Source organism: Triturus cristatus, chromosome 9, assembly GCF_964204655.1.
Source record: "Triturus cristatus chromosome 9, aTriCri1.1, whole genome shotgun sequence".
Taxonomy (NCBI): Eukaryota; Metazoa; Chordata; class Amphibia; order Caudata; family Salamandridae; genus Triturus; species Triturus cristatus.
The window spans coordinates 6286776-6307510 of record NC_140592.1 but is presented as its reverse complement, the minus strand read 5'-3'; the positions used below and the strand labels follow the sequence as shown (position 1 = coordinate 6307510).

The window sequence follows — 20735 nt, the reverse complement described above, 5'->3', positions numbered from 1 at the left end:
TCAAGCAAGGACATCAAATAGCATATATAACGTTGCTAGAGAGTCTCGAGTCACTTAAGGGTCCTACACTTAAATTCAAGGCACAGTATGAGAGGTCTGAAATCACTATGCTCATAGTAACAGATGGTGGTGAGTAGTAGGAGGAAGAAAGTGGACCTCTCCCCCTTCCCCTCCCAAACCTCCTGTCATTTAAGAAGCAAGATGGGCTACCAGACGCTACCCATCAGCAAATGAGAGCCACCAAACGTCCCCGCTCACCGACTGCATCGAAAGCACCAGCAGCGCCAAGGAAATCTTCGCCACAGTAAAAGTTTTCACCTCTCTGACAGTAAGCTTCACCAGCATAACCCCTCTCTAAGGACCACTGCAACCTGCTGCCCTTATTCGGCAGCAACACCATCGCCAGCAACTCCATCACTATCACCAGCAAAACTATCGCGATCACCAGCAACGCGATCACTAGCATCTACAACAACATTCAGACATAACAAGGCCTGCCATAACTGGGCCTGCCACTCTCGGAGCCCTCCTTCCCATCGCAATCACCACGCAGGACTGCCACGTCCACCGTCACCACATAAGAACTCTTAACAAAAATGCAGTCCATACACTTTGGAGCACCCTCAAGCCCCTGCTCTCACCACACCTTCATCAAAGGACTGGAGCCCATTAGCACAACCGTCACCCAGATACTGAACGACTCGATCATCAGAGCCACCTACCACGATGCCTGGAAACACGCCACAGTACTCCTCCACTCTTCAAGAAACCCTCAGCAGACCTGAAGACGCTAACCAACTACCGGCGTATCTCCAGCTACACTACCCAGCAAAAGTCATTGAGATGATGATACACGCCTAGCCACCCACTTCAACGAAAACCCTCACAACAGTCCTCAATCCAGATTCAGGCCCAACCACAGCACAGAGCGCACTCTCATCGCCACCACAGACTATGTCTGGATGATCACGGGCAGAGGGGACACTGTGGCCCTCATCCTAATGGACCATTCCGCAGCCTCCGTCACCGTCACCCACACCTTTCTTATCCAACAACTGCACGCAGCTCCCATCCAAGGGACCCGCACTTCACTGGATTTGTTCCTTCCTGACAGTCCGCACACAATCGGTCAGCTAGGCAGTCTTCACCTCAGACCCTGTTAAGCTCATCTGCAGAGCTTCACACGGAACCTTACTCAGCCCCACCTTGTCCAACACCTACCCGACCTCACCCCCCAGCATCATCCACAACCACAGAATCAACATCCTATCCTATGCGGAGGACACCCAGGTAATACTCTTTCTCTCCGACAAGATGTCGGACATCCGGACCAATTTCTTCACTTGCATTACTTATGCCACCAAGCGGATGAAAATCAACAGCCTCAAGCAACACAGACAAGACGGAAGTAATAATCTTGAGCAAAGACACCTCACTTTGGGACTCTACCTGGTGGCTGCCAAACTCAGTGCCACACCCCTCACGGCAACCCATGCAAAGAACCTCGGAATAGTAATCAACAACCAACTCACCATGACCGACCAAGTAAACGCAGTCTCCATCTCCTGCTTCCACACACTCCAGAAGATCTTCAAATGGCTCCTCACCAACATGCGCAGCGCTCTCATACAAGCCCTCATCATGAGCTAGCTTGTCTACGGCAACACACTATGCTGTAATGAGTGCTCAACTGGCCAGAAGACTCCAGACTCAGCTGCCAGGCTTCACCTCAACATCCCGCTTTGCACTCACATCTGCCCACACCCTCAAAGAGCTCTACCGGCTCCTAATCTACATAGGAGCACTCTTCAAACTCCTCACACGCGTATAAAGCTTTATACAGCATTGGCACCATGAGCTCCACAACTGCATGAACTTCTACAAGCCTACCAGACTTCTCTGCTCAGCCGGACTCCTACTATCACACCCTCCGCATACTCATAACCAGATATGGTGCCTCGCTACTGAAGCCTGGAACAACCTGCCCCTGCAAACCAGAGACGCCTCCTTAGTTCTTTCATTCCACAAGAACCTGAACACCGGACTTCCCCTCGCCCCATCTCTGGCTCGGCACATACAGCTCCTGCTTCAGTGCCAAGATGACCTGGGTGAGTAGTGACTCAACAAATACCCATCACAAACCATGGGTCAGTGGATGGAGTAGTCTTCTCCCTTACCTTGGCAGAAGGACAACAGAGGGAATGACACCAGTCAGCTGGGGCAGTTCGCCTCTTTATTCTCACTTAACCCAGGGCTCACAAACTGGTGCACCCATGATATTGACAGAGGGGACAGCATGCCTGTCAAAAACAAAATATACAAGCTGTCTGATAAAGTGAGTGCTAGTGCTAAGCATGGGGTGTCCAAGATGTTAGAGCTGGGGGGTGACTGAGCCTTTGAGGACACCCTGGTCCAGCCCAGTGGGCAGCACGCAGGTACATTATTCTGTGTGGACTACAGGGCCCTCAATTCACTTGCCAAGTCTGATGCACACCATAAACCCGAGCTGATGAGCTTGCTGACACGTTATGGACTGCCAAGTTCCTCAGCACCTCTGGCTTGACATCAGGGTACTGGCAGAATGCAGTGAGGGAGCCACAGAGAGGTCTGCATTCTGCACACAAGGGTCATGTCCTTTGGGTTAAAGGATGCCACATCCACCACACAAAGGTTGATCAGCTAGGTTCTGGCAGGGTTGAAGGAATTTCAGTGTCACCTAGCTACACAACACTGCAGTCTTTAGCTCCAGCTGTGATGACCACCTGGCCCATGTGAAAGAAGGGCCTCAGGCTCCGCATCAGACAGGCCTGAACGCCAAAACTAGTAAGTAATAGGTATGTAGTTCAGACCAAACATTCAGGTTAGTCAGATTTATTTACTGTTTCATGCTTTAACATGTAAACAACGAAGGTTAATCTTGATTGCTTGCCTTTGCCCAAACGTAGTAACTCTGAAATCAAATCCGAGTGACCATTCTCGTGGCCCTGGGGCACCAGTGTTTGTAAATCAACACTGTCCCAGTGCCACTAAACCCAAAGAGCAGGCCTCCGAGCCTCCCATCATTCTGCATACATTAAGACTTAATTTTTAAAAATAATAACATTTTCTAAGGCCATGTCATCTAAATACAACTTATAAAGGTAAATTACAAATCAATGTTTAGCTCAAACTGGTACTCGTTACTGGAGGGGATACATTCAAAGTTTACAGTGTTGGACAGTGATCATAAAATTGCGAGTGTAACACAAGAATCATAAAACCGGTTAACAAGCTCCCACCTTAGCGGAAGTGTACGTAGTACTTCTCTGCCAGCACCAATCAAACAGGGGGTCTCCTCTGTACTGGTTTCAACACCCTCTTGTGAATGCCTCTGAAGGCTATTACTGCGATTGTCAAGTTAAAGGATCGATTTGAGGTGCCCAAGAAACGTTAATCTAGGGTGAAACCTGCAAGTCGTTAATAACCCCTGGACCACTCAGTTCCCATCCCTCCTCCTTACCGAGGTCGCACAAGCTGCAGCCGTCTCCAGTACGAGCTGGTTAGGGAGCAATGTGAGAACATTAAGATGAGACAATGCATGAATGAGATGGTCTTACCCGGTAGTGAGATGCCTGGAATGCCATGCATCCCTGGCAGGAGATGGTGGGGTGGAGGGAGCACCCCATGGTGATGTGGCTGCATGCTGCCCATGTTAATCATGCCATCAACAGGGCCCTGAAAAGGAGACATGCCAGGCAGGTAGCCACCCATCATGCCTTGAAGAACACAACAGATGTCAGACATGCATCAGAAGCTAAATAAAAACATGCAGGGCAATGAATAAGTGTATTTAGTCGCACATGAGAGAATGGTTAGATTCTGGCAAGAATGCAAATAACTAGAAATTAATTCGAAATTATAATTACTAGCATGAAATATTTTAAGCAGATGAATTAGCGCTAGTATGATGCGTTGCAGCCTGTTCATGTCAACATGCCAACTACAGGATACCTATAGACTGCTCATGGACAGTTCAGATCACACCTACAGTCTTCCCTGCAGCATTCTCAAGAATTAAACATGCATTTTTCTAAACGGTTACTCCTGCATCACAGCAGTATCTTTCACATAAAGAGTGCATCGAATATAAAACATTACAAATTGTAGACAGATATACATTTGTTCTGCAGTGAAATATTAGTAATTCGTATCGACTCATTGCTTGGGTGATGGGCAGCCTTTCTTTCAGCAGCGACACCACCTGCCCTACAGGCCAGAGGTGGTTTGGGTGAGCCAGACAATGAACAATTTAAGATGCAGCATGCATTAATCCTAGACAATACACATCAGATGCAAAAACATTCCAAGACCTGTCTGTTGCCTAATGCACTTCAAGGGCAGCAAAGGGTGAAAGTGTTAACTTACCTACAACGAACAGAGATGCAGCTTCAGGCCTTACACTAGTTTGCAGGCTTTGCCCTATCATTTTTCCTATACCTAGTGGCTGGAGTTGGAATCCATTGAAAAGCTCTTACCCTCCCAGAGCATCAACTCCAGGGTGTGTCCACAATCAAAATATAGGGCGCGTCCACCGTCTGAACTCAAGGGCGCGTCCACCGTCTGAACTCAAGGGCGCGTCCACCGTCTGAACTCACGGGTGAGTCCTTCTGCAGACTGCTCCTGCAGATGGATCTCCCGAAGGGGCGGCAGTCTGAAGAAGGATCTCCCAAAGGGGCAGCAGTCTGCAGAAGGATCTCCCGAAGGGGGGGCAGTCTGCAGAAGGATCTCCCGAAGGGGGGGCAGTCTGCAGAAGGATCTCCCGAAGGGGGGGCAGTCTGCAGAAGGATCTCCCGAAGGGGGGGCAGTCTGCAGAAGGATCTCCCGAAGGGGGGGCAGTCTGCAGAAGGATCTCCCGAAGGGGGGGCAGTCTGCAGAAGGATCTCCCGAAGGGGGGGCAGTCTGCAGAAGGATCTCCCGAAGGGGGGGCAGTCTGCAGAAGGATCTCCCGAAGGGGGGGCAGTCTGCAGAAGGATCTCCCGAAGGGGGGGCAGTCTGCAGAAGGATCTCCCGAAGGGGGGGCAGTCTGCAGAAGGATCTCCCGAAGGGGGGGCAGTCTGCAGAAGGATCTCCCGAAGGGGGGGCAGTCTGCAGAAGGATCTCCCGAAGGGGGGGCAGTCTGCAGAAGGATCTCCCGAAGGGGGGGCAGTCTGCAGAAGGATCTCCCGAAGGGGGGGCAGTCTGCAGAAGGATCTCCCGAAGGGGGGGCAGTCTGCAGAAGGATCTCCCGAAGGGGGGGCAGTCTGCAGAAGGATCTCCCGAAGGGGGGGCAGTCTGCAGAAGGATCTCCCGAAGGGGGGGCAGTCTGCAGAAGGATCTCCCGAAGGGGGGGCAGTCTGCAGAAGGATCTCCCGAAGGGGGGGCAGTCTGCAGAAGGATCTCCCGAAGGGGGGGCAGTCTGCAGAAGGATCTCCCGAAGGGGGGGCAGTCTGCAGAAGGATCTCCCGAAGGGGGGGCAGTCTGCAGAAGGATCTCCCGAAGGGGGGGCAGTCTGCAGAAGGATCTCCCGAAGGGGGGGCAGTCTGCAGAAGGATCTCCCGAAGGGGGGGCAGTCTGCAGAAGGATCTCCCGAAGGGGGGGCAGTCTGCAGAAGGATCTCCCGAAGGGGGGGCAGTCTGCAGAAGGATCTCCCGAAGGGGGGGCAGTCTGCAGAAGGATCTCCCGAAGGGGGGGCAGTCTGCAGAAGGATCTCCCGAAGGGGGGGGCAGCCTGCAGAAGGATCTCCCGAAGGGGGGGGCAGCCTGCAGAAGGATCTCCCGAAGGGGGGGGCAGCCTGCAGAAGGATCTCCCGAAGGGGGGGCAGCCTGCAGAAGGATCTCCCGAAGGGGGGGCAGCCTGCAGAAGGATCTCCCGAAGGGGGGGCAGCCTGCAGAAGGATCTCCCGAAGGGGGGGCAGCCTGCAGAAGGATCTCCCGAAGGGGGGGCAGCCTGCAGATGGATCTCCCGAAGGGGGGGGCAGCCTGCAGAAGGATCTCCCGAAGGGGGGGCAGCCTGCAGATGGATCTCCCGAAGGGGGGGGCAGCCTGCAGATGGATCTCCCGAAGGGGGGGGCAGTCTGCAGATGGATCTCCCGAAGGGGGGGGCAGTCTGCAGATGGATCTCCCGAAGGGGGGGGCAGTCTGCAGATGGATCTCCCGAAGGGGGGGCAGTCTGCAGATGGATCTCCCGAAGGGGGGGCAGTCTGCAGATGGATCTCCCGAAGGGGGGGGCAGTCTGCAGATGGATCTCCCGAAGGGGGGGGGCAGTCTGCAGATGGATCTCCCGAAGGGGGGGCAGTCTGCAGATGGATCTCCCGAAGGGGGGGCAGTCTGCAGATGGATCTCCCGAAGGGGGGGCAGTCTGCAGATGGATCTCCCGAAGGGGGGGCAGTCTGCAGATGGATCTCCCGAAGGGGGGGCAGTCTGCAGATGGATCTCCCGAAGGGGGGGCAGTCTGCAGATGGATCTCCCGAAGGGGGGGCAGTCTGCAGATGGATCTCCCGAAGGGGGGGCAGTCTGCAGATGGATCTCCCGAAGGGGGGGCAGTCTGCAGATGGATCTCCCGAAGGGGGGGCAGTCTGCAGATGGATCTCCCGAAGGGGGGGCAGTCTGCAGATGGATCTCCCGAAGGGGGGGCAGTCTGCAGATGGATCTCCCGAAGGGGGGGCAGTCTGCAGATGGATCTCCCGAAGGGGGGGCAGTCTGCAGATGGATCTCCCGAAGGGGGGGCAGTCTGCAGATGGATCTCCCGAAGGGGGGGCAGTCTGCAGATGGATCTCCCGAAGGGGGGGCAGTCTGCAGATGGATCTCCCGAAGGGGGGGCAGTCTGCAGATGGATCTCCCGAAGGGGGGGCAGTCTGCAGATGGATCTCCCGAAGGGGGGGCAGTCTGCAGATGGATCTCCCGAAGGGGGGGCAGTCTGCAGATGGATCTCCCGAAGGGGGGGCAGTCTGCAGATGGATCTCCCGAAGGGGGGGCAGTCTGCAGATGGATCTCCCGAAGGGGGGGCAGTCTGCAGATGGATCTCCCGAAGGGGGGGCAGTCTGCAGATGGATCTCCCGAAGGGGGGGCAGTCTGCAGATGGATCTCCCGAAGGGGGGGCAGTCTGCAGATGGATCTCCCGAAGGGGGGGCAGTCTGCAGAAGGATCTCCCGAAGGGGCAGTCTGCAGAAGGATCTCCCGAAGGGGCAGTCTGCAGAAGGATCTCCCGAAGGGGCAGTCTGCAGAAGGATCTCCCGAAGGGGCAGTCTGCAGAAGGATCTCCCGAAGGGGCAGTCTGCAGAAGGATCTCCCGAAGGGGCAGTCTGCAGAAGGATCTCCCGAAGGGGCAGTCTGCAGAAGGATCTCCCGGAGGGGCAGTCTGCAGAAGGATCTCCCGGAGGGGCAGTCTGCAGAAGGATCTCCCGGAGGGGCAGTCTGCAGATGGATCTCCCGGAGGGGCAGTCTGCAGATGGATCTCCCGGAGGGGCAGTCTGCAGATGGATCTCCCGGAGGGGCAGTCTGCAGATGGATCTCCCGAAGGGGCAGTCTGCAGATGGATCTCCCGAAGGGGCAGTCTGCAGATGGATCTCCCGAAGGGGCAGTCTGCAGATGGATCTCCCGAAGGGGCAGTCTGCAGATGGATCTCCCGAAGGGGCAGTCTGCAGATGGATCTCCCGAAGGGGCAGTCTGCAGATGGATCTCCCGAAGGGGCAGTCTGCAGATGGATCTCCCGAAGGGGCAGTCTGCAGATGGATCTCCCGAAGGGGCAGTCTGCAGATGGATCTCCCGAAGGGGCAGTCTGCAGATGGATCTCCCGAAGGGGCAGTCTGCAGATGGATCTCCCGAAGGGGCAGTCTGCAGATGGATCTCCCGAAGGGGCAGTCTGCAGATGGATCTCCCGAAGGGGCAGTCTGCAGAAGGATCTCCCGAAGGGGCAGTCTGCAGAAGGATCTCCCAAAGGGGCAGTCTGCAGAAGGATCTCCCGAAGGGGCAGTGTTGGACAGGCCACATGAGGGGCTTGCTCCCCCCCCCGCATGACAAGGCCCGAGCCCCGGACTCCCAGGTGTTACCCACAAGGGCAACCCACACCCCGTCTCCCAACGGAACTCCTGCCCCCGGACATCCATGTATCATGGGGCCGAACCACTACCGGCTCCCCCGGCCGAACCAGCCGCCATCTTGGACACTGCGCCACGAGGCCGCGTGGCCTCAGCCCGACCCTAACCCTGGGCCTGGCCTGGCCCCGACATCCCGGCACCACCATCCACCCAGGAGGTGAACGGACCACTTGGCAGGTCAATGGGAGAAAGAAGTGTCGATGGCTCTCCCCCGCCAGGTGCCGATCGCCCTCCAGCTCCCCCAGGCGCTGGCTCCACCCCCTGCTGGGTGTCTGGACTCCCTCATACCGGACCCCCCGACCTCCAAGTGCGAGGGTCCGGACATCAAAGGGCGCCAGACCTATAACTAGGGCGGCTCCAGAGCAGGAAGGCAGTTGTATCCTGGAGTCGAGAGACACCGAGAAGAACTCAGCCTTGACGGACTACCGGCGCTGCCGTAGCCCTACCTTGTGAACTATCGTCCTGCCTGCTGGCGCTGCCGCGGCCTTCTGCATCCTCCTTCCTCGTCGGGACCTGCTGGCGCTGCCGCGGACCGTTGCAACAACACCTTCATCGGGACCTGCTGGCGCTGCCGCGGACCGTGTAACGACCACCTTCATCGGGACCTGCTGGCGCTGCCGCGGACCGTTGCAACAACACCTTCATCGGGACCTGCTGGCGCTGCCGCGGACCGTGTAACGACCACCTTCATCGGGACCTGCTGGCGCTGCCGCGGACCGTGTAACGACCACCTTCACCGGGACCTGCTGGCGCTGCCGCGGCCCGTCCAAGCTAGAACATCGAGCTCGAGGATTGTGAGCTATCCACCATTCCATCTCAGCTACCAGATTGGTAATCAGACTGTCCCGCTACCCCCTTTCCCCAACCAAGAGACTAGAATCGAGGGGACCCCTGAGTCCAGACCTCCTTGTACCATTCCATCGTACCTTAAGAAATCGCTTATAAAGAACGTTAAATCCTATCCTTGTGTGGTGTATATCTGTGGGGGGGAAGTTACTCGTCTGTACGATCGCTGGAGACGGCTCTCCCCGGAGACCTCTCCCCTTGTCCTCGGCCGACCCTCCCGGTCCGTCTAACAGGCAGTCTGCAGAAGGATCTCCCGAAGGGGCAGTCTGCAGAAGGATCTCCCGAAGGGGCAGTCTGCAGAAGGATCTCCCGAAGGGGCAGTCTGCAGAAGGATCTCCCGAAGGGGCAGTCTGCAGAAGGATCTCCCGAAGGGGCAGTCTGCAGAAGGATCTCCCGAAGGGGCAGTCTGCAGAAGGATCTCCCGAAGGGGCAGTCTGCAGAAGGATCTCCCGGAGGGGCAGTCTGCAGAAGGATCTCCCGGAGGGGCAGTCTGCAGAAGGATCTCCCGGAGGGGCAGTCTGCAGAAGGATCTCCCGGAGGGGCAGTCTGCAGATGGATCTCCCGGAGGGGCAGTCTGCAGATGGATCTCCCGGAGGGGCAGTCTGCAGATGGATCTCCCGGAGGGGCAGTCTGCAGATGGATCTCCCGGAGGGGCAGTCTGCAGATGGATCTCCCGGAGGGGCAGTCTGCAGATGGATCTCCCGAAGGGGCAGTCTGCAGATGGATCTCCCGAAGGGGCAGTCTGCAGATGGATCTCCCGAAGGGGCAGTCTGCAGATGGATCTCCCGAAGGGGCAGTCTGCAGATGGATCTCCCGAAGGGGCAGTCTGCAGATGGATCTCCCGAAGGGGCAGTCTGCAGATGGATCTCCCGAAGGGGCAGTCTGCAGATGGATCTCCCGAAGGGGCAGTCTGCAGATGGATCTCCCGAAGGGGCAGTCTGCAGATGGATCTCCCGAAGGGGCAGTCTGCAGATGGATCTCCCGAAGGGGCAGTCTGCAGATGGATCTCCCGAAGGGGCAGTCTGCAGATGGATCTCCCGAAGGGGCAGTCTGCAGATGGATCTCCCGAAGGGGCAGTCTGCAGATGGATCTCCCGAAGGGGCAGTCTGCAGATGGATCTCCCGAAGGGGCAGTCTGCAGATGGATCTCCCGAAGGGGCAGTCTGCAGATGGATCTCCCGAAGGGGCAGTCTGCAGATGGATCTCCCGAAGGTGCAGCAGTCAAAGCCAGAAGGTCTTTACGGAGTGTCGCTGACCTGCAGTTTGGGGTTGGACAAGACAGAACTCTATTTCTGAGAAATTCCTTACATAGTTATTTGCGGATATGTGACTGAGAAAATGCAGCTGCCACGAGGTACATCACATGCCACTCTAAAGAGCAGAAACAGTGTTTGCTGCCATGAACAAGCTTGAACATAGAAACTGAGTGAATTCTCCACAGCCTGCGGAAGGAAGACTACTGCAGTAGGCAAAGGTTACCCTACTTCCATAAAACCTTCTGCCAGAAGCCCAGGAAGGCAGTGTTTTGTTCAGATTCTCCACTGTCAGTGCTTCTTTTAACAATCACTCATACTGGAACCCAACATATCCCTATGAGATGAAGGTTCCTCATTGGTATATTCTACACAAAGTCATCCATGTTATGTGTCTGTGTGTACCCTTGGGGAATCAGTGTCTGCTGTAATAGTGCGTAAAGTTACATTTTCTGCATCACTCCCATATAATGTTACCTACCAAATCATTCAATGTGTGAATGTAAAAACTCCCTCCTACTGAGTCAGTATAAAAATGATTTTGCGCTTACTACAGTGTACATTCACTAGGTATCGGAAGGTTGTCCCTATTACTCGAGAACATTGTTCATTATTTACTTTTACTTTTCTTTAAAAGCTCTTTCCCGGGAGCATAAAGGTATTGCTCTTCTGACATCAAAATCACATTCTGTAGCTGTCTAATCCTTTCCATTTTCAAATCCGGTCTCCGCTGTACGTAGGTAATCATCTTTCTTTCAATGCAGACTTCTAGACACCCCCCCCCCCCCCAGATCTGCACAGACTGCATGGACAGTATTCAGATGGAATTATTCCTCTCTCTAAGTGATAATTGTCAAATCCTTGTCAACTACATACTAGACGACTGCCACTCCAATCCTGCCAGCCTGTGTTGGGACAACAACCTGAACCTCCTCTCAGAACGATATCAGGAACAAATATTCCACATGCATCTGCGCCAGGAATTAAAAAGTAATCAGGGTGGGGGAAGAAAGGTGTGGGACGTATAGAGCATATTAGTCGGGCATCCTTCTGTCCAACCTATCTCCAAGCTCCAAAGTCTCACCAATTTACCCAAGGACGCTTCAACTGATATCCCCCCCCCCTCTGATTCATTCGCTCAGTCATTGTGCCCAACTACCTGGATTGCATCCGGTGATTCGAGCGATACTTTCGGTCCGTAGCAGACCCAGTGCCATTGGGGTGAGAACAGTCTATGTTTTCTTAGCAAGTTCACCCAAGACCATCAATGTACCTGTCATAGCCATTGTTCCATTCCTTTTCAACCCACACTGTGACCGGCATTTGTTATCCCCCATAGCGTTTTCCCGCTAGCTCCACTCATGTACAAGTACACGGCGGGTGAACACGACAAGCCCAGCAGTTGATCTCCCTTCCCCATAAGGCGTATTTCCTGAAACACCAGCATCATGTGTAGTCACACGAACATTTGCAGTTTTTACACACACTTATGTTTTTTTATCTTGACCCTCCTAGGAATGATGTGCAGATGACCCCTACGCTGGTATGTGGCCTAAGTTCGATTGGGGTATTCCTGTTGTGCCAGTCCTATGGTAAATAAAGCGCTATGGGGTATACCCAAATCACCCTCCCAAGCCTGGGTATAGACACACCTAATATATATGAAAAAATGGCATAGAGGGATAAATCTCTTATTTATTTATGCACAAGAAACAATAAATTTCCTCGGCAATATATTTTCCTTGGACTACCTCTAAATGTACAACTGTGAATAAAAAGTGTACATAGGTCTAATAATAGTTAGGGGAATTTTTCATAAAACTCTTTTGTAAAATACATTTTTTGTGTATAGATGAGAATTTTGTATATTGTGTTGTATATAAGATGTACATATGTTGTAGGAATTTGTAAATTGTGATTGTTGTGCGATGAATTTTGTAGTATTTGTTATTGGATATATTATGAGTTAAGTACGCTGATGTATACGAAGAGTTATCCGCTTCTGAAATTTAATTTTCGAAAGGTTTGACAAAAAAGAAAATATATTGCCGAGGAAATTTATTGTTTCTTGTGCATAAATAAATAAGAGATTTATCCCTCTATGCCATTTTTTCATATATATTAGATGTGCCAGTCCTATGGTGCGCCTTTCCCCGCCCACCAGGCCACGAGCTGCTTACACTTCCAAGCAGATTCACATGTGCTTTTTCTGTACACAACTCTTCCTTAAACAATAAACCCCCATTCACCATCCTACTCCTCTCCTACAACATTCCTCCAACAGTTCGGGCACATGCAGCTGAATTTCCACTCAATCCCCTTTTCTGCTACTATAATTTAAACCCAAAATGAAAACACTCCTGGTTGACACCCACATCAAAAGGTTTCCAGGAAGTCATGTACCCCTTTTATCATGAAGCAACATGTCAGAGCTGCCTATGACGGTTCATTTATTCTGTACTGTTTGCACTTGGGTTTTGTCTGCCAAGTCACCAAGTCATCTACATTTACGCTAGTTTTGAGTGCAGGCGCACACGGTGGTTCCGTACTTTTGTATTCCCATGCATTTCATGATGGTGTTCTTTTGCCTGTATCATTTTACCTAGTTCGGTCATCGGGTGTCACAACCTAAACTGTTGAAAACTCTGGAATGTCCAGGAAAAGCGACTTGACCTTTGTTGAATAAAGTAAAACATATTGACAACGATTAATGCTCTTAATTTCAATTGATTGATTTTGTCTGGCTTCTGAACCTTTCTTGTAGAGGTTGGAAAGACGAATTTTTCTGAGGAGTCATTCTTCTTGGATGCAGTTCCTGGTGGTATGCAGGACAGAGTCCCTGGCATTAAACTTCACAGATGCGGTCTGCAGCATGTGCCCAGCGTAGCACTGAGGCATTCCAGCCCTTTTGGCAAAGACAACTTCCATTAATGTGCCCATTGCACCTTCACCCAGAGTTTGTGTTAACACCTCAGTGTGGAATGCCCTTGCAATGCTGCCTAAATATTTACCAGCCGGAGTTTGGTGCACGGCAGCCACATAATAAACACTGGGCCTGGATCTTTCGATGCCAGCCACAAGCGCTCTCCTGCCAGTGCTTTCAGTCGGTGGAAAGCTACTCCAAAATGTTTGCCTCACTCTTACCCCATCGGCCAAAAGCTAACTGTGCTGGCACAGCGTCAAGCTCCTTCGTTTACCTTGCACATTAGAGGGCTCGTCAGCTATACCTCCTTCCCCTTATCCAGGACCCCAAACTCTTCCATTCCTGAAGAGATTGCAGCGGCTACCTCTGCCTTTTACAGCCTCTTGCAGCGAGTGGCTTGGCCTGTGCTTCTTCGCCAGCCTCAACCCAGGGCTTACAAGGCAGGGCAAGTCTGATGTTCACGTTTGCATGAGAAACACTTCCAATGATATCAACAGCCCCTTTAGAGCTTATGTGTCAGCTGGGTGCTGGCAAGAGCCTGCACATCTTATCAGCTCGAACTCTGTGGCTGCCACCGGACTTTGCCCCAGGACCTTGACTGAGCAAGATCATCCTCCACTACCCTCAACTAACATGTAGAAAGGCCTTTATACAAGTTCCGTTCGTTAGAATTCAGATCCATCCAAAAAATATTGTGAGTTTTACAATACACAATCCAGCAAGAGGAATCCGGAAGAAACATGGGAGCTGCACCGGCCTTTGATTTTTCAAGATTAAATGTACTCAATCAGAACCATCAGAGGGAGGGAAAGAATCATTTGAAAAGTATAAATTTTTGGTTATGATAGAACGGTAATACTGCCGTGACCCAAACCGATTGTTGAAATAAAATCATAACTTGAAAGGGCATTAGAACAGAATCTTCCTCATCCCTGTCGGGTTGTACCCACGGGCACAACACTGGCCAACGGAGGACCCGCTCCTGCGATTACAGCACAGAAGCAGAGGACCCTTTACCTGAAACCGGCGTAATCTGCTGATTCAGCATTCCCATCGGTGTGGGAGGGGGCACGACCCCCATGAGGGCACCAACCGGAGTACTTGCTCGGGGAGAGGCTGCATTCTGTTGTTGCTGCTGCGCCTGCTGAGCTGCTCGCTCTCTCTCTTGCTGCTCAGCAACCTTTGCTGCACGCTCTGTAAAAGGTGCACACAGATTTGAGAGTTTTATTAAATAATATCAAAAGGTTTTTCAACAGAGTGGCGATGGTTGCCTGGGACCGAGGTTAAGTAAAATGCAACAACCTTACACAACAGTCACAAGAACATCGTAACCTTGCTTTCTATTTCCAACAGTGACCCAGGAAGCTCTGCTGCAAACACGGGTGATGACGGTCATCCAATGAAAGATATTTCCCTTGTGTGCCTTTCACTAGACAATAAAACCATATCGCTAACGAGAATAAAAATCTTGGGGCAGGAGGCAGTGAGGCTTAGCTATTGTAATGTGAGTAAGTACTACTCTGTAGCAGAACGTTTGTTAATTAAACTTATTGAGATTCCATATCGAATATTTTTGAGGAAAACACATTTTTGAATGAGATGGTAATCATTTGACAGAAGGTCTCCATAAACAGTGATAACTCCATAGGAATTTTTTAAAGGTGATATTTTCTTAATGCTGTGAATGGGAACCATGTGTTAAAGAGCTGGACATCTAAGCAATGTTTCACAAAGATGCACAGAGCCATTCATTTTCCTGGTTAAGCCGCTCCCCGTAATAAAAATGGTAGAGGTGACATACATGCAAATAAATGAAAGTCCTTTCGACTAGGAGATATATATATATATATATATACACACACACACACACACATATATAAATATATACACACAGCCTAACTATAACGTCCCTCCTTTGTTTTTTTCCCATTAATATATGTATTAATTGAATATATAAATTCACTGAATATATATATTCACTGAAAAAAACAAAGGTTACAGAGACGTTATAGTTAGGCTGACATTTCACTCGTACAAAACCAGAGAAATTCTGCAGTTAGCTGAGCTAAATATAACTCGCGCCCCTGCAGTGCACCGCTTATGACCTTAAATATTACATCACTCATGACATGGTCAGTGACATCACTGGTGACATCATCCAGTGACTGAGTGTTGTTAAAAATGTTATGAGTGTTAAATATTGAATATGCTACTCCCCGGGACTACAGTGCACATGGGCATCCTCTCCATCCTTAGATTGTTTTTCGCCATTGTGGCAGTGATGGAGTAGATACAGTAAGTGATGACCATGTTATACAGTAATTCTGAGTGCTGCAGCCGCTACAGGCGCCGGGGAGGAGGGTGGGCGATATGAATGTCAGCAGCCCTACATGCCAAGAACAGATGCATACTGGTAAGTAGCATATTCAGTTCGAGGCATGTGGGCTGCTGAATTCATATCTGTGCATAGATTATATAGCAGTCCCTCCATTAGCGGCGGCTGCCCGTGCCAGCTGCAGCAGTCTGAAAAAGAGTTTTGAGAACAGCCTGTCCTACAGCTGCCTGCTGTTTTGAGTGTACATCTACACAGTAGTGTTTGGTAAATGTATGTATAGTGGACCATGTGGCTGCTCTACATATTTCCTGTAAAGGAATGTTTCCTAGGAAAGCCATGGACACCCTAACTTTCGTGTTGAGTGGGGTCGTGGGGGAATCGTTAATGTGCGTTTAGCTTTTTGATAGCAAATTTGAATACATTTAACGATCCATCAGGCTATCCCTGCTTTGGAAATGGCGTTGCCCTTGTGTTGTGGAGAAAAGGCAACGAAAAGTTGTTTTGTTTTCCTAAAGTCCTTAGTTCTGTCTATATAGTACATGAGGGCCCTCTTTACATCTAGTGTATGGAGCATTCTCTCTGCAACATTTTGTGGACTTGGAAAGAAAATAGGCAGTTCAACAGTTTGATTCATGTGGAACTGCGATATCACTTTGGGCATGAATTTGGGGTTGGTACGTAGAACGACCCTGTTTGCGTGAACCTGTATGAATGGCTCTTGAATGGTTAGTGCCTGGAGTTCACTAACTCTTCTTAAAGAAGTGATTGCCACTAAGAAAGCTACTTTCCAGGTGAGGAATTGAATCTCACATGAATGGAGAGGTTCAAAGGGTGGACCCATTAATCTGGTGAGGACCACATTGAGGTTCCACACCGGTGCCGGTGGGTGTCTTGGGGGAATTACTCGTTTGAGTCCTTCCAAGAAGGCTTTGATGGCAGGCACTCTGAATAAAGAGAGGTGCTGCCTGTTCTGGAGATAGGCTGCTATTGCGGTTAAATGGATACGTATTGAGGTGTATGCCAGATTGCATCGGTATAAGTGTAAGAGGTAACAGATGATGTTTTGAATGGATGCGTCCAGCGGGTTAATGTCATTGTTGTTGCAGTAAATGACAAACCTCTTCCATTTAGCCGCATAGCAAGCTCTGGTAGTGGGTCTTCTGGCCTCCTTGATGATATCCATACATTCAGGTGGCAGGTTGAGGTAGCCAAACTCTAAGACTTCAGGAGCCAGATTGCCAAGTTCAGCTGTTGCGGATCTGGGTGCTGAATTTCGCCATGGTTCTGCGTCAAAAGCGCGGGTTTGATCCGCAGCCTTTGATGCGGCACCACGGAAAGTTCTAGAAAGGTGGTGTACCATGGTTGGCGTGCCCATGTGGGAGCAACTAGGATGAGTGTCAGTGAGTGTTGTCGCAGTTTGCGTGCCACTAGCGGTATTAATGGCGTTGGGGGAAAAGCATACGCAAATCTGCCGGACCAGTTCATCCATATCGCATTGCCCTGTGACTGCGGATGTGGGAACCTGGCGGCAAAGCTTTGGCATTTTGCGTTTTCGTTTGTGGCGAATAGGTCTATCTCTGGATGACCCCACTGTTGGAAGTACGGTTGGAGTACTGACGGGTGTAGCTCCCACTCGTGCATCTGGTGGCTGTGTCTGCTGAGCAGATCCGCCATCTGGTTGTCCTTGCCGGGGAGGTGTTCCGCCATGAGGAAGATGTTCCTCTGAATGGCCCACTTCCACATGCTCTGAGCCAGATGAGACAACTGTGGAGAGTGTGTTCCTCCCTGCTTCGGTATGTAGTACATGGCAGTCATGTTGTCTGTCCGGATCAACACAACCTTGTTGCACAGGTGTACCTTGAATGCCTTCATGGCTAGGAAGATTGCCATCAGTTCCAGAAGGTTGATGTGCATCTTCTTTTGCTGTGTCGTCCATAGGCCCTGCACTGTGTAAGTGAGTACATGAGCTCCCCATCCTTGGAGAGACGCGTCCGCCGTCAGTATTATTTGTGGAACAGGCTCTTGGAACGGTCGGCCCCTGCAAAGGTTTTGTGGATTCCACCAATGCAGAGAGTTGTATGCCCGACCGCTCACCAACACTAGGTCTTTTAATTGCCTGTGAGCCCGATTCCATTGACGTGCCAAGCACTCCTGAAGCGGGCGCATATGTAGTCTCGCGTGCGGGACTATGAAAATGCAGGAGGCCATCATGCCTATCAACTGCATGAACACTCGCGCAGGAAGGGAGTGTTGAGGTTTGAACTTTGTGATCAGCAGTTGCATGCTGTTGATCCTCACTAAATTTGGCTGAGCTGTGGCTGCCAGAGTGTTTATGGTCGCGCCCAGTTACTGTCGTACGTGTGCGGGTTGGAGATGTGATTTTGGGTAATTTAGTGAGAATCCCAGATTGTTGTGCTGACTTGGCTTGAACTAGCCAGTCGTCCAGATAGGGGAAGACGTGAACGTTTTGTCTTCGCAGATGCGCGGCCACTGTTGCCAGGCACTTGGTAAAGACCCTGGGTGCTGTTGTTACTCCGAACTGATAGTGATTCCCCTGAATAGTGAACCTGAGATATTTCCTGTGCGATGGGTGTATGGGTATGTGGCATCTTTCAAGTCCAGTGTGGCTAGGAAGTCTCCCTGACTGAGTAGTGGTAGAACCTGTTGTAGGGTGAGCATATGGAAATGCCCTTGAGAATGTAATGGTTGAGGGGTCTCAGGTCTAGTATAGGTCTGAGCGACCCGTCCTTTTTTGGGATTAAGTAGTACAGAGAGTACACCCCTGTCCCCTGTAGGTTGACGGGCACGACCTCTATTGCACCTTTTTGCAGCATACTTAGTACTTCCTGCTGCAATAATGCCAAGTGCTCTACGGACATAGGACGGTGCTTTGGCGGTATGTTGGGTGGAGTGGACGTTAATTCGAGACAGTAACCGTGCTGGATAACGTCCTTGACCCACCTGTCTGTGGTGATGGTTTTCCAGACTGACAGGAACTGCTGGAGTCTCCCCCCGACAGGTGTTATGTGGTCGGGGGGCAGGGAGAAGGCGTCACTGTTTGTTTTTGGGGGAGGACCTGGTGTTGCCGTACCCACGTCCTCTGCCTTTGGTGCTGGATCCACGATATCCACCTCTGGTGGTTTTATCATAGTTACTTTGTGTGCCCCCTTTATTGTACTGCTGCTGGGACCCCTGACCTCTAGCTGCTCCTCTATTCCCGGGGCAACGAAAGGAGCCACTACGAAACTGCTGCGACTGTAGAGCCCCCATTGATTTTGCAGTTTCAGTGTCTTTCTTAATTTTTTCGAGGGTAGTGTCAACTTCAGGGCCAAATAAACAGTCTGGGTTGACCGGTTGATTTAAGATATTGTTCTGAATCTCAGGCTTGAAGCCTGAGATTCTCAACCATGCGTGCCTCCTCAACATGACGCTTGTGTTGATCGCCCTCGCTGCAGTGTCGGCTGCATCCAGTGCGCATTTGATGGACGCATTGGTAAGGAGTTGTCCCTCTCTGATAAGGAGCTCCACTGCCTCTTTATATTCATCTGGCAAATGTTGTAGCAGTGATTCTAGTGTGTCGTAGTGGGACCTGTCATAACGGGCCAGGGGTGCCTGTGTGTTGGCAATGCGCCAGATGTTTGCCGCTTGCGCTGCTATTCTTTTGCCTGATGTCTCCAGCACTTTGGACTCCTTGTCTGGGGGAGGAGCATCACCCGTTGTTTGTGAGTGGGTTCTTTTGTGAGCATTAGCAACAACCATGGAGTCTAAAGGTAACTGACCCCTAATGTACATAGGGTCTCCGGGTGCAGGCTTGTATTTCTTTTCGATTCTGGGGTTCAGCACCCGTGCCCTGGTTGTTTCTTGAAAAATGTCTTTTGCAGGTTTTAGAACTCCCTTTAGCATTGGCAGAGTTTTGACAGTTTTTTCAGAGGAGGCGAAAGTGTCCACTAAGAAGTCTTCTTCTACAGTGTCAGAATGGAGTTGCACTCCATGATTGGCAGCAGCCCGTTCTATGAGGGCATTAAAGGCAGCAGTGTCCTCTGTGGGAGATGTCTTTATATTGTAAAGCTGCGTGTCAGCAGTATCTGGTGCGTTACCCTGGTCGGTGGGGTCATCCCATGCCTGATCTGGGTCTTGCAAGTGATCATCAGGATCGATATCCCCAGGGTAGGTGGTATCATCCCCTACATAGTCCTCTCCTGCGTCTGTCTCTGAATGCGTAGGAGAAAAGGACGGTGGATCCTGATGGAAGGGTTGAAAGTATTCATGAAGCACTGGTTCTGATCCTGCCGGCAATTTGTGTTTCAGAGGAATTTTGTACGAGTCCAAGCCCCTCTCTGGCGTGATTTTCCGCTTGCGGAGCATCAACCTACCAGTGTCGGCGTCGATAAAGTGTGCCTGTGAAGGCTCGATATCGGTTTGTGCAGTGGATGGGGACTGTGTTTGGCGGACACGTGTCCAAATTGCGAACATTTTCGGCGCCGTGGGTGGCGGCAACCCAAATGTGATGTTCGCCGGCGCCGAGTGTGATTTTGCGGCCTTGTGCGTTTCAGGACCCGACGTAGAGTGGAGGGTTGCCCGGTCTCTGATGCGTTGCAACGATGCTGAGACCTGTTGCACGGTGAACGCCGATGGCGCCTTGGAACCGATCGGCACCTTGGAGGTAGGCGTCGAAACGGCATCCGACTTTTTTGCAGTCTTTGGGTCGTCGATCCGAAGGGAGGTATCGACGCTTATCGGAGTCGATGACTTGACAGGCGCCGCTGTCTTCGACGTCGACGCAGACGGGTCGGCGACCTTGACCTTGGTGGTTTGGGCCGTAATCTTCGGTGCCAGAGGCCGAGGCGTCGCGTGGGGACCGAGGGCCTTCTTCTTCGGCTCGACGCGCGGACCCGTTGCGGTGAGCTCGGCACCGAAATCTCTTTTTGCGCGGTCGGAGCCGATGACCTTTGCCGGCGTCGAAGGAGTGGAGGGCTTCGAGGCCGTCGAGCCGATCGCAACCAGTTTCACTTTCGGTTTCGATGGAACCGGTGCGATGGACGGTTTCGGGTTCGCTGAAGGGAATCCAGTCATCTTCGATAATAATGGCTCCTGTGAAATGTTCGAGGCCGGGCCCGGAGAACCCTGTGATCGATCTTGGGTAAGGCCCGCAGGCGATCCCTCGACCTGAGCCTTATGACTACTTCGTGTCTCGGCCTCCGTATCGACGGGTTGGCCTAGCTCTTCGCTGGAGCTATCTTCCTCGGCCCCAAGGGCCTCATCGTAG

The 20735-nt window shown here is 51.7% G+C and overlaps 1 protein-coding gene across 9 annotated transcripts in view; it reads right to left on the bottom strand.

Annotated features, from left to right (window-relative positions):
- The window catches only part of PBRM1 (polybromo 1), a 552328-nt gene that overhangs the window by 81788 nt on the left and 449805 nt on the right, over window positions 1-20735 (bottom strand). For 6 of the 9 annotated variants that reach the window (XM_085624202.1, XM_085624197.1, XM_085624201.1 and 3 more), the window contains 2 exons: window positions 14152-14328; window positions 3597-3755 (listed from right to left, as the gene is read on the bottom strand). In XM_085624202.1, coding sequence (XP_085480328.1) covers window positions 3597-3755; window positions 14152-14328 — 336 coding nt within the window. The remainder of the gene's footprint in view (window positions 1-3596; window positions 3756-14151; window positions 14329-20735) is intronic. The other 3 variants (XM_085624200.1, XM_085624204.1, XM_085624205.1) reach the window with 1 other exon arrangement.